Below are 14,956 nucleotides of genomic sequence, written 5' to 3' on the forward strand. Positions count from 1 at the left end.
ATAATGGAGGATTTTAATTTCCCAGATATTGACTAGAATTTGTGGATTGGTGACTCACACACTAGCAAAGCTTTTGTGAATTTATTAGATGATTGTTTTCTACGTCAGCATGTTCGGGAGGCAACTAGAGGGAGTAATACTCTTGATTTGATTATCAGTAGTGATTGTTCATGCATTAAGAATCTGCGGATAAAGGAACCACTAGGTGGCAGTGATCACAGTGTGCTGAAGTCGGATTTACTCAAGGAGGTAACTACCATTAGAGGTAAAGGGAAGGGTTTTTGCTTTCGTAAAGGCGACTACAATGGTCTGAGACAGTATTTAAATAAATTCTATACAGTGTGACCAACTGATGATGTTACCAACAGCAAATTCGAAATGGGAAGCATTCAAAGAACTTATCTTGAAAGCTACCAGGCTTTACATTCCAACTAAGAAATATTGTTCAAGGTTCAGGCCTAAATGGATGTCAGATGAACTAATGAGACATATGGCAGAGAAGAAAAATGCATGGGATACATACAAATTAATGGGTGACATGGAAGCCTATGATAGACATAAGCTGGTCTGTAACCAAGTCACAAAGGAGATTAGGCAGGCAAAGGCAGATTATGAAAAATCCTTGGCAAAGGATGCAAAGAAAAACAGAAAAGAGTTCTTTACCTATGTAAACTCAAGAAGGAAAGGGATGAATAAGATTGGTCCACTGGATATTGATGATTAAACAGTTGAGGATCCTGCTCAGGTGGCTAACAAACTAAACAAGTATTTTGCATCTACATTCACACATGAGGAGTTATTCAGGAAGAGGAATGCTGTAGGTGAAGTAAACACTGGCAGTGAGCTAGATGATTTTGTAATAACTGAGAGGAAAGTGGAGGAGAAATTGAAATGAGGATAAACATAAAAAAGGCACCCGGGTTGGATGGGATCTATCCAGTTATATTAAAGGAGGCAGCAAAGGAAGTAAGCAAACCCCTAGCCATAATTATGAGAGCTTCTTTGGACTCAGGGGAGGTACCCATAGACTGGAGATGTGCAAATGTAACCCCAATTCACAAAGGAGGATCAAAGGCTGACACAAGTAATTATAGACCTGTTAGTTTAACTTCTGTTCCAGGAAAATTAATGGAGGCACTGGTTAAAGAAGCACTGCAGGATCATCTAGACAAGAATTCAGTTATAGCTCAGACACAGCATGGTTTTGTTAAGGGAAGGTCTTGCCTGACCAATTTGATTGGATACTATGATGTAGTCACAAAAGAACTAGATGCAGGGAATAACTTTTATATTATATATTTGGATCTTAGAAAGGCATTTAATACTGTTGCACATGGAAGACTGCTGCACAAATTGGAGCAGTGTGGCATTCGTGGCAAATTGCTGCTATGGATAAAGGGATGGTTGAGTGGCAGAAGACAGAGTGGTAATCAATGGACACTGCTCAACGTGGACTAATGTTATTAGTGAAGTTCCTCATGGTTCATTGTTGTTTTCTGTATTTATAAATGATATTGATGATGATATATCAAGCTTAATGTCCAAGTTTGCAAACGATAAAGGTTGGCAGGGTTGTTAAGGACACTACTGATGCTATGCTGCTGCAACAGGATCTGGCAAATGAAGTTTAACATTGGCAAATGTAAAGTACTACATATGGGAAACAGTAACCCCAGAGCAACGTATCAACTCTGTGGTACTACACTGACAGTGGTAGAGAATGAAAAGAACTTGGGGGTAATTGTGCAGGCAGATAAGTTCTCTGAGCAGTGCGAGCTGCTAGAGTAGCTCATGGTGTCTTGTCAATGATATACAGGAATTTTTCTAGCAGGGCTCAGCTGGACAGGTATTTTGAACGAACAGAGGGGTGAAATGGGAGTGGTGTGTTTTGTTTGTTTTTTTTTGGCTGATGCTGAATAAGCTTGCTTTCTTGCATCATATGCCTCTACTAATGCTAATGCTTGTATCACCTTTTGATCCCCATTATGAATTGGGTATATGTTTGCACATCTCCACTCCACAGGAATCTCCCGTGAATCCAAAGATACTCTAATAATAATTAGAACTAAGAAACTGTTTATGACCCTGCTCAGAAAACTGAGCAGGGTCATAAACAGTTAACCCATTGACATCAAGTGGCCCAATGTGATTCAACAACTGCCTTCAACTGAAGCCTTTCTTGGCATAGAAATCTTTGCTGCTGTTCTTCACATTCTTTGCCAGGGACGTCTCATAATCCACCTTAGAGAACTCTGACGGATAACGCCAGTATCCGTTGGCATTTCTTCATGAAAACTTCAATCTCAGTTAAACTTTGTTCCTGTGAAAGAATCTCTATGTCAATTTCTCCTCCTTCATCGTCTGTTATATCAGACATGGCCTCCATTAATTCTTCTTCACTAATGAGTCCTTCAGCTTCAGAAAATCTCAAATTCACATGTTAGTAGAATATATATAATAAAATAATAAATATACATACAATAAAAGATGTAACTCAAAGGTGAGAAACAACTCAACCATATACAATATTTACAACACAAGGATCAAGAGTCCAGTCACGCTCGAATGAGACTAAAATGCTCAGGAAATTTATCCTTGGCAAATTAAAAAAACCACGCTCAAGTTTAAAAGGACAGGAGCTAAATGTCTCAGGGAACAGAATTGGTTAACTCAATTTCCTCTATAACTATCTAACTCTGAAAATTGACTGTTTAGCCAGCCAGGGGAATACCCCTGACTAACCCCCCCCAGACTACATGGAAGTAGGGCAAGCTAAATAGGGTAAAAACACAACAGCAAGAAAGTCAACAACAAAATAAACAAATTCACTGATATAGTTTCACCAATTCACTCATTTTGCAATATTTTCTTCATTTTTTTTATTTCTGAACTGACAGTTGAAGTAAATAGTGAAAAGACCAATATCTTTCAACATAAAGTTCAGGTAAACGTAAAGTTAACATCTCTCATAGCTGCAGCCACCAGTCATTTTCCAAAAAGACAACACCATAAATGCAGTGTTTGTCAACATCCACCATAATTTGAGGGAATGGGATGCAGCAAAAGGGCATCATGACTGAGCCCAGCCCCAATCATATTCTAGACAAGCACAGGAAGAGGTGCTGTATATTGTGACATTAGATCCCTCCACCAGCACATGAAGATTTGCTACAAGTACAGGTCATCCCAAAACCTTCGTTTGGTGCACACTATACAAATATGGGCTGTATGCATGCCATATGCTGAGAGTTCGGGCATTGGATATTTGATCGTATCAACAGCATCTCAGACTACCTTGTCAATATACCATAGACCAAAGAGACAATATTTACACGAGATGGGATATTCAACATACATAATCTCCATACATGGTCAAAGAAAAATCCTCTCCAAGTGGGGTTTAGCATCAATGTGTGGACTGGAACTGCTTCAAACCTAGTATAGACTTTTCTTCTGTATTTTATTAACCATTCAATCAATATTGATGTCAATTTCAAGGACATAATCTGTATATGCACAAAGGCAGCAAATGTGTTAAACTGTTTAATCAGAAAATCAGGTTCATGTTATCTAAAAAATCAATCAAAATGTCTAGGTACTCATGCACGCTCTCGCTCTCTCTCAACTATCATAATTTCCATTAAATTTTTGATGTTTATTGTACTGAAGTATTAAGTAATCCAAATATTTCTTTAAAAGTACCTTCTTCTGAGTAAAAGATAGAGCTGATCACAATCAGAGATCAATTAAAAGTTTGCTGCTTAGAAATATCATATCAGCTTTTGAAACTTAGGTTTTTTTTTTTTTTTTTTTTTTTTACTCATTGATTTAAAAACTTCATCCATTATTTTACACATGTCTGTATCATTTGTGCTCTATGACAGAGTAGTAGTTTAACTACTTCTCACTTATTTAGGGAGATTCAAATCCAATCAAAAACTGGAAAATGCAAGATCCCTGTTCCCTTTCAAGTCTGTTCTAAGAGACTTTATGACAAACATAGAATAGGCCACAATTTTATCCCTTGTGCACACACCAAAAACTATGGGCCGATATGCAGATGACATGTTCCTTATTTGGAACCACAGCAGAGAGAACTCGAAGGCCTTCCTATCCCACATCACCAACCTACACACTAACATCTCTTTCATACTGGAACACAAATCACTCCACTTCACTGAATAAGGATGTCAGTCCTTATACCACTAATAGTGAAACTAGAAGAGTAAGAGCAGTATACAGTCTTTTAATAACACAGTCCTTATGCAATTTGTTTGGTTCCTCACAAATAATTACAAAAGCCATAAGCTCATTTGCATACAACTGAGGACATGGGCTCCTGGTGATCACTTTTAAAACTTAATTTTTTGTGCATAATTCTTGTCTGTAACATCTCCACAACATGACTGCCAAATATACACTATACCACCAAAAGTATTTCAACACCCATCCACAAATATCATGTACTGTGTCAGAAGTTCCCATTTCCCACACATGCATATCAGTTGAAATATATCAATATAAAATGTGGATCTGCCTATGTAAAAAGAATATGTTAAAAGCCAGTACAAGCTGTGGATCAGAATTTACAGACTTTCAACACAATTGTGGCTGAAAGCCACAAAAGTAACCTTTCTGTGCACACAACTGCAACTCATCTGAACCTTTCAAAATCCATTATGCAGAAAAGGAAGCCTACAGATGATATCAATACTAAAGAAAAAAAAAAAAAAATGTCTGGATGGCCACACAAACTCATATGACAAACTGCAAAGAGGGGAGTTCATACCTTGTGTATGTCATCTATGGAGATGGTCCAAAACGATGCAGGAACAGCCATCAGAGAGCTGCATGGTCTTAGGTTCAACAATATGGAGGCTGTAGTTAAGCCTAATATCATGGTCACTGATGCAAAACACTATCTGATGTCAACATTCATGAACTCTAGAATAGTGGCAGAAACTGCTAAGAAGTAAAAAAAAATCTTGCTATACAATTTTCGCTCTGCTGGATGCATTTGGCTGTTGCTACTTTGAGAGATAGAGAGAGAGAGAGCGCAAGCTTCCAGCCAGAGTGCATCATCTCAATCATGAAATCTGGGGAGATGTTCTGATTGTGCAATTTCAAAGTAGCATTATCGTATGTTAAAGATAATTCGCCAGTCACTTTGAAACTCAATCTACATTTTCCTATAGAGAGAGAGCATTATAAATAAATGTGCCCTTTAGCAAATAAAAACTTTTGAATTCAGTATTAACCAACTGTCACACTAGACTGAATCTATTTTCATTAAATCACTTAGGTTAAATAGCATTCAACCCTCTCAGAATTTGAAAGGGTATCCACTCTAAAATAGTAACTTTTTCTTTCTCATTTCAATTTTTTCTCAAAAAAGATAACCAGTTTGTACAGTAAAACTATGTCAGAGTTTGAGAAAACAGAGGTTTCTTTTTTACTTTTTTTTATATTATGGAAAGCTTTGCATTTGTTTTTACTTTTGTTCAGTGTCCATTGATTACCACTCTGTCTTCTCCCACTCAACCATCCCTTTCTCCATAACAGCAACTTGACCTTAATGCCATACCTCTCCAATTTGTACAGCAATCTTCCACATACAACATTATCAAAAGCTTTCCTGAAATCCAAGTACCAAAATCTTGTCTGGCCAATCAAATTGGCCGGACAAGATCTCCCCTTAACAAACTTCACCTTCACACTATAACTCACTCTTGTCTAGATGATCCTGCAATGCTTCTTTAACTAGTAACTTCATATTATTTCCCCCAAGCAGAAGTTAAACTAACAGGTCTGTAATTACTCGTGACACCATTTGATCCCGCTTTGTGAATTGGAGATACAAAGATGCTCTCATAATTATGGCTAAGGTTTGCTTACTTCCTTTGCTGCCTCCTTTAATATAACTGGATAGATCCCATTTGCCCACGTGCCTTTCTTATGTTTAATTTCAACAATTTCTCCTCCACTTTGCTCTCAGTTATTATAAAATCATTTAGCTCCCTGTTACAATTTAATAAATTTCTGGCCTCTCCTTCCCCACAGAATTCCTCATGTAGATGCAAAACACTCATTCAGTTTTTCAGCTACCTGAGCAAGATCATCAACAGTGGAACCATCGATATCAAGTAGACCAATCTGATTCATCCCCTTCCTTCTAGAGTTAACATAAATAAAGAATTATTTGCTGTTTTTCTTTGCATCCTTTGCCAAAGATTTCTCATAATCTGCCTTCGCTTGCTTAACCTCCTTTGTGACTTGATTACAGACTAGCTTATAACTACCATAGGCTTCTGTGTCACCCGATAATTTATATGCATCCCATGCAATTTTCCTCTCTGCCAAGAGTCTCATTAGTTAATCTGACATCCGTTTAGATCTAAACCTTGAACAGTATTATGTTCCATTGTGCAAATCATCTTGATGATTTTCAGCTCAACTGAAAACTGTTATTTAAATATTTAAATGGATCAGGCACTGCAAATGTTCCTGAATTGCTTGAATCAGATGCAGAAGAAATCAGTAATAATGACCTTATTAATTTAGAACAACAACAACAACATGCTTTTGAAGATGAGGACAACTGCAAAGCAATTGAAAATGTACTGTTGGAGCTCACTTCAAAAGAATTCAATAAAGTATTTAGCACTCACAAAACCTTAAAGCAACAAATTATGGATGCTGATCTCAACATCAAATGAGGCATGCAAGTCCACAAAATCCTAGAGAAAGATATTAACTACTACAGGAACAATGTATGAGGAGGAAAATAATGATTCAAACTTTGCTATTGAAATATTTTTCTAAAAAATAAATTATGTAATTTTTCACACCTTTTTATGTATGTATCTATATGCTTTTGTTTCAAATAAACTTTTGACTAATGAAAAAAATTTTTGTATCCTTTGCGTTCATATTACAATAAAAAATATGTTAAAAAAAAGCTGCATTTTTATAAATTTAGTGCAAATTTAAAAATCTTAGAACCAATTACCCTAATTTGTAATAAACACTGTTTAGCTTAGTTTGATTTAAATTAATACAGCGATTTCCGTGTAATAATAACTGCATTAATTGAGGGATTTCTGTACAAAACATAGCTTACCAATCACACTTAATACAAAAAAAATGGTCATGCTTGAATGGTGTTCTTCCTCAGCTGAACCTTTAATATTAAGTAAATCAGAATGGGTAATGTCTGTTTTGGCAGTCCCTGTTATTGATTCAGTAACATTTGCCACTTCAGTGCTAAAAATAAATAAAACATTCTTTTGTAAACAATTGAGCAGTCAACTGAAATGTTATGGTCATGTTAGATACCTGTATACAAACATACATAATATACAAGCCAACATATACAATAAACAAACATACTATTCCCTAAATTAGCTGAAAAAAAAAAAAAAGCTCAAATTTGATTTAATAAAGAAATATTTTTAACTTTTAGATAAAAAATACCAAATGATAAAAACAATAATGAATACTGAATAAAAATAATGAATAAAAATAATAATGAATAAAAACAATAATGAATACAATAATGAAGTCAATTAATGTATATTATCTATCAATAAACAGTATGACAGTTCTCAAAATCAAAAACTATTCCCAAAAATAATTTCCGGGGAAATATCATACAATACTGGATGATACCTGCCCTTAAAAACAGTGTTGGACATCAACCAGTATAGAAACACATTCAATCTTGTTTATGGGACTGCAAAACCAAGAACTCAAATTATGTTGGGTCCCTAGACATTCAAGTATCCCAGAGAATGAACTGGCAGATAAAGATGCCAAACACCCAACCTCCTCAAATACCACATAATTACTGATTCCATACAGTGATTATAAAATAATAATACAAAAAATTTGTAAAGATAAATAGCATGAAATCTGTCAGGCACAAATTGACAACAAACTTTTCCAGATTAAACAAAAACCACAACCATTAAACTCCAGTTTCAGAACAAACAGACAAGAAGAGATTCTATTAGACAGAACACATACTGTGCATATATATTCCACTCATTTTTATCTATTAATGGTAGACAATCCTCTCCAATGCATGCATTGTAAGAAGCAGCTCAGGTTAAACACACCCTTTTCAGGAGCAGTTATCACCAGAATATTCAAGCAGCAACACTGGAACCCTGTAACACTTACAGAAACCACTGATATTAACATCTAATTGGAAATTATGCAAATCTAAAAGAATTTTCAGTTTTCTAAAGCAGGTAAAAGTATATAATAAATATAGATTAATACAATCTTTAAAATGCTCTCCTGCAGCACAGCCCAAGCAAACTTGAACAGGAACATCTTGAACAAGCCTTAGTAGCCCTTGTCCAGGGGCTCACATCTGGTGAGTATGGGCTTGGCACACCCAGGGTCCTGAGCTGGATATCATCATTCTTCTCTTTCTTGGTGATTCCTCTCTCTCTCTCTCTCTCTCTCTCTCTCTCTCTCTCTCAGGGTAACTTGGGGATTTTTTTTTTTTTTTTTGCTGGTGCAGCATAAGCCTCAGGCTTCCTTACACCATACGGCTGCTAATAATAATAATAATATATACCAACCAACATATCTTCAGAGTGCTGGATTGTATGTTTGCATAATGAAAAATCAAAATACCACACAGTGGAAGCCTGTATCCGTACCCGAAACTGGTTACTAACTGTAAAAGAATAACAATTTATCATATAAATATTAGTATTATACTCGCCAAACGATGCAAGGAAGGGGACTTTTTTTTGCATCTAGCAAAAAAATAAAATAAAAAAGGAAAAAGATTCTTCATCATATCTTCATCACCAAAAAATTTGCCAAAAGAGTCAAGGAGCTGCCAAGATACAGGCAATAAAATGTTTCCTCTCACCTCAAAAGGGACTCACATCTGGTGAGTATGGTCTTGGCACATCCTGGGTCCTGAGCTGGATATCATCATTCTTCTCTTTCTTGGTGATTCCTTTCTACCTCTCTCTCTCTCGCAGAATTTTTTTTTGGCTGGTGCAGCATAAGACTCAATCTTCCTTGCACCATATAGTTGCTAATAATAATAACAATAATAATATGGAAAGGACTGTTTATTGCCCATTCCTTTGAAACATGAAAGGTTCCAAAGTTCATTTTGTTGGCCCTCCCTCCAAAATATAAAAAGGATGCTATTCATTTTGTTCCCTCTCTCTTTGAAATATAAAAAAGTTTTATTCCAACATCCTCCCCAAAGTCTATCATAAGGAGAAAAACTATTGGTAACTCAAGTTCACTCACCAGACTCTCCTCTCCAATAAGTATAGGTTAGAGAGGTTTGGCAAAATGATTAAGATGCCAATTGTTCTTCTGCCTATCTACAGTACCTAGATGCAACTACTTCTAGGTCATCATGACCTTGCTTATAACTCTTAACAGTTCAGAATAGCATAAATGTTTGTGAAACATTTAAAACTCAAAAATTAATTAATAGCCATCTGAAATTGGGATGTTATTTCACAGAACTGTGCATGTGAGTGAGAGATTATGTGCAATTTTTTTCCTCATTTTTTTTGAGTTGCTATCATAATACATGGTGAAAATTACATGACGCTCTTTGGAAAATATGTTCAGCTTAGTAAACAAAATGCAGAAATATATACACTAGCCAAAAAAATACAAACCTTTATTCAATATCAAATTCAGGCCTGTTTTTTTAATTAACAGCAAGTGTGTAGTGCATAGATTCTATAAGGTGTTTTAGCATGTTTTGGTCCAATTGTAGCCATCGTTTCAGCAAAATATCACATGGCCGTTACAAAGTTGAAGAAAGAGGACTTTTTTTGCCAAACAGCTCTCTATGGCACATCCCATACATTCTCAATAGGAGTGAGATCAGGTGAATGTGGGTACCAAGAAAGATGGTGGAAAACCATCCATGTTCTCCAAACCATTTGTACACAATTCTGGCATTGCATTGTCATGCATAAAGTGGCCATCGCCATCACCTTTGGGATAAGAGTGTAACATTGCATGGTGCAGTAGATCTGATACAAAATTCAGGTAACTGCTGGATGACATTCAACCTTCCACCACTATCAACAGACCCAGCCCTTGCCAACAAAACACTCCCTATACCACGATACACCACCAGATGCTTGGGTTGGCTTAGCAAGGCAAGCAGGGTCCATCGCTTTGTGAGGTTCTCATCACACTCTGCCTAGCATGAGTGAAAACGAAGTGTGTAGTAATTCATCTGGCCACAATACTTTCTTCCACTGTTACCCTGTCCATCCACAACATTTTTGGCAATACTGCAAGTGGATTTTTCTGTTTTTCTCTGAAACAAGCAGCTTCCAAATAGGCAGGTGACTGCTAATACCAAATTTATTCAATTCCCTGCACATGGTATGGGTTGAAATAGGGCAGTTCTGGGCTTGGTTAAATTAAGATGTTATTTGCTGCACAGTGGATGTCCCATTTTGACATAGTCTTCCTAAGAATAGGACAACTTCACTCAAAGTATTGTTTTTCTGCCACATTTACAGCTTTGAGATGTGCAAGAACAGCTTGCTTTCCAGTAATTAAAAAGCTTTGAGATGGATGCTTTTAAGACACCAGTTAGATCTTGAATTGTGGCTCTTGAACCTTGGTTCTTGAGTCGTGGCTCCTGCTAAACATGCAACCACAATAAAACCTTTTTCAAAGTCTGATAGACAAGCGTTTTCTCCATTCTGGCTTCAGATTACTGCAAAAAACCTGTGCAGCCCTTATACTCAACAAGGCAACACGTCATCCATACACTGAAGTTTTCTCTGTATATATTTGCATTTCTTCTGTCTGTCACAATACAAATATTCATATTTTTTTTTTGGCCAGTACATGTATGAGCATCTGAATTTCCCCGTTTGGCAAATTCACCATAAGCACAACTCCTATTTGCCCAGAATGTCCACTGTTGTAGAAATAAAAAATAAGAGAAAAGGAAGGGGCATTATTCCTTTAAATTTCAACTTTTCTCCCAGTGCAAGAACAACTGAAATAATATCACATGATTATCTTTTAATTATTGCATAAAATGTAAAAAAATATGCAGCTGACCAAAGCATAACACTGTCTATATCACATTGATCGATTTTTTTTAAGGCATTTGTTCTCATAGAATGTTCAACATAGAAACCTAACTATTCTGGTGATTTTTTGAATAAAACAACATAGATTCCACAACCAGCAGACCATCACCCAATTTCATAGGTGACGGTCTGCTGGCTCTTCTTTTATTTATCTATTAGTTTATTTTATACTTTTTTTTTTTATTTGCACACACAACCAAAATAACAAATGTTCTTCATAAACTCAGGGTAGTAGAGAAGAAAAAGGCCCTTCCTTGTGCAGTCAGATACAAAGTTTTTTGAGCAGTGCAGACAGGCTGAAAGAGTAGTTCATGGTGTCTTGTCAATGATATGCAGAAATTCTGCTAGCAGGGATAAGGATGTGATTGTCCCTTTGCATAAGGCAATGGCCAGGCCACATCTTGAATACTGCATACAGGTCTGGAGGCCTCATTTTAGGAAGGATGTAGAGCTGCTAGAACGAGTACAGAGAAGGGCAACGAAATCGGTGAGTGGAACAATGAGTTGCTGTTACCAAAAAAAGACAAGTTCTGCAAACTGCAACGTCTGGAGACTAGACACCTGCGAGGTGATCTAATTGAGGTGTATAAGGTCTTGAATGGTTTGAGCAAGCTTAATGCTGATGGGATTCTTCCTCTTGCTCAGGTTACTCATCTGGAGGGACATAAATTCAAACCGATGAAAGACAATTGTAGAATAGATGTGGGGAAATTTGCCTTTAGCCAGTGGGTGGGTGATAGTAGGAACAAACTTCCATCTGTTGTAGTGAAGGTTGAAAACTTAAATAAATTTAAGGCAGGACTAGACAAGCATTTGGAGTGAATGGATGGCTGAAATGGGAAGGTTTTTTTTTTTTTTTTTGGCTGATACTATATAAGCTTGCTTTCTTGCATCATATACCTCTACTAATGCTAACATGGATTGATTTATAAAAATGGTTAAATTTGTGCTGATGGTTTTGTAATAATGTTACAAATACTTTTGATTAAACTAAAGCTTATGATTAAAAATGACTAAAGATTATACCTTATTGGAGTGTAATCTTTAGTCATGTAGCCATTAGTATTAAACTATGTTATTGGGATTTTTAGGAGAATTGGACTCTAAGGCAATGTTGCTCGATGTATATTGCTGCAAATTGCGAGTGTTGAGGTCGATTTGTTCGCTGGATAAAAAACCAGAGTTTCAAGGAGGAAAAAAACAATGCTACCCTCGGCTGAGACCAACTAAATCAGCCACATTGTGAAAAAGACCCATAAAAATTCCTCTCATCATTGATTGAATTCGAACTCAGGTCTTTTCCACCCAGTGTGGGGAGGACGGCGATCCTATCAACTGTGCTACCCATGAGGGCTGTTTTTAAAATATTACAAAAAAAAAAAAAAAAAATTTTCGCTAAACGAAGGCCATCCTCCAGATAGCAATCACAATATCTTATTACCCCTGAAATTGTGTGATAACTGTGCTGTAGAGATCACACAAATGCAGTACTCTTTCACATAAATTACACTCTATGGCCCAACAGAAGACAAGTCTTGATACCTCATACTACCTAAAAAAAAATACAAGGATGTCTTATTTTGGTTTTTTTTTTAACCCCTTGAAATTGGGTAAAAAATAACTTGCACAGGATTCTAGGAGTAAAATCTATTATTTGGATACCACTTGTTGAATGGAGTGATTCTATGGTCGAGTTCTGTAATTGGGTGAATATCGTGAAGGCATTTTGTTTCTAATTGTTTCGTGCCATCAAGGAGGGGGGGTGCTTAGGTAGGGTGTTTGTCCCGCTGCTTTAAAATCAGAAAATGAGTTCCTGATTTTAAAACAGCAGCAAGTGGGGAAGTAAACACCCTAGGCATATCAACCTAGGAGGGCAGGGAGCAGGAGAAAACAGTGAGTGGCACCTACCAATCACTGCCTTCTTCCTGGCTTTTAGACAAAGTATGGAGAGGTACTCAAGGTCTGGATTTTTACCGATGCTAGTTTTTAGCATTGCTGCTAGGTTTACTTGTCTCTCTAAATTATCCTAGAATCTCTCAAAAGTAAAAAAAAAAAAAAGGGGGGGGAATGTCAAAAGGTTTGCATCACGTGTTGTAAGACATGCAAAAGGATTCTAAAAACACTTTTATGTTGCAATAAAAGGATACTATAAAACAACTTTACATTGCAGTATATGTTCAAAACAGAACCGTAACTGCATGGTAACCATTTCTAGAATGAACACATTATGTCCATATGGAAAGCCAAAATTATATTGCTAGATGCCTCCACTTTCAATCCTTTTCTCCTCACAGCTTGCGGCAAGCTTAACCCAAAACGTTTTTTTTTTTTTTTTTTAATTCAATTTTCACTCAGCTAATCAAACCTACCCATTTCTTCCTTCTGAACTTCCAACCTCGTCAGGTAACTGCCTTTTTAAAGACGTGGTACTCATCAGAAGTGTCATTTTGTTCACCCCTTGCTGCGATTCGCTTGTACTAGAAAGATCATGCGAGGCGGTATGGCAGGAATCTGAAAAACAAGATAGGATCAAAATGCCAGAAAACAGCATATTCCTGTGACTCAATGATGGCAAAGACATGGCTGGATTCTTTTCGAAATTTATATCGACTATGAAACTTATTCACGTCCAAAACTGGATAAACATAACGCAGACAACGAAAGGCTTCAGCACTATTTGAAGGTTATACCAAAATATTTACTAAATATGACACAAGCCATTCCATCAAATTCGATTATATGCTAACCACACAGCTCTTAAAATTTTTTCCCACAGAAACGCAATGATACGATATACTGACGTGCATCAAAATTAATTTATGACGAAGCATGACACCACAACATTCAGCTCACAAATCAGCTGACACCAAACCACAACATACGTTAACTTTGGAATTATATTTCCCCAACACCAGAGGGACAGCAAACTGGAACACATGCCATAACTTTAAAACAATAAAAATGATAATAATAACACCTATTTATAACTTCTAATTAGTCCAGTTAGAGCAGTGGAGCTCAAATTTTTATGAGCTTGCGAGCCGCATAAGCAGAAAAATTCTTAAAAGGGTACGCTTTAATCTGGACCTACACTGCAGATGATAATTAAAGTAAGAAAGAAGGATGTCACAAATTTATTTCAAGATTCGTGATTCATTGAAATCAATGTTAATGGGGTTATCAAAAAAAAAAATCAAATTATTATTTTAGGGTTGCCCGTAATTAAATACATTAACCCGTATTTGTGTCTGTAAATTGCATATGTTCTATGGTCGATTTGCCTGTTTTGCTGGACGAAAAAACCCCAGTTACTGGGGAGAAAAACTTTGCTATCTACGCCTCAGACCAACTAACTCACCCACGGAGTGAAAAAGCCCATTAAAGTTCCTCGCGTCATCGACGGGATTCGAACCCAGGCCTTTTCCACCCGGTGTGGGGAGGACGGTGACGATACCACTGTGCTACACGCGCAGACAATGTTAATGGGGTTGGTTCTTTGATCGCATACGAAATTAACAGGTTTGTTTTCATAGCATTCAAAGCTGAAGCTATACGTTACAAATGTGTGGTTCTCGCCACTACTCTCAGCAGATTTCATAGCTGAGCATTTTCCTTAATAGCCCATCTTTGTTCAGTTACATTCCCTCAAAAGTTTGGAATCACCTTTCATTATTCTTAATTTTCAAAGTTTTTATTACAATAGTACCAAATTGTTTATCGCTTTTTATAAAAAATATTTTCTACTTTATATTATGCATAAAATTAGAAAAAATGAAATAATATTTAATGAAAGCATTGAATGAGAACATTTGCACTTGGATGAAAAGTTTGTAAGCTAA

At 36.4% G+C, this 14,956-nt stretch overlaps 1 protein-coding gene across 1 annotated transcript in view; it reads right to left on the reverse strand.

Moving 5' to 3' along the window:
* Positions 1-13,921, reverse strand: part of LOC150079090 (sodium/hydrogen exchanger 8-like) — a 167,636-nt gene extending 153,715 nt beyond the window's left edge. The window contains exons 1-2 of the mRNA XM_090382203.1: positions 13,487-13,921; positions 7,121-7,263 (exon numbers count right to left, since the gene is read on the reverse strand). Coding sequence (XP_090238329.1) covers positions 7,121-7,263; positions 13,487-13,698 — 355 coding nt within the window. The 5' untranslated portion in view covers positions 13,699-13,921. The remainder of the gene's footprint in view (positions 1-7,120; positions 7,264-13,486) is intronic.
* Between the last annotated feature and the right edge of the window lie 1,035 nt (positions 13,922-14,956).

This window comes from Mastigoproctus giganteus, chromosome 10, assembly GCF_048544385.1.
Source record: "Mastigoproctus giganteus isolate SK-2022 chromosome 10, ASM4854438v1, whole genome shotgun sequence".
Classification (NCBI taxonomy): domain Eukaryota; kingdom Metazoa; phylum Arthropoda; class Arachnida; order Uropygi; family Thelyphonidae; genus Mastigoproctus; species Mastigoproctus giganteus.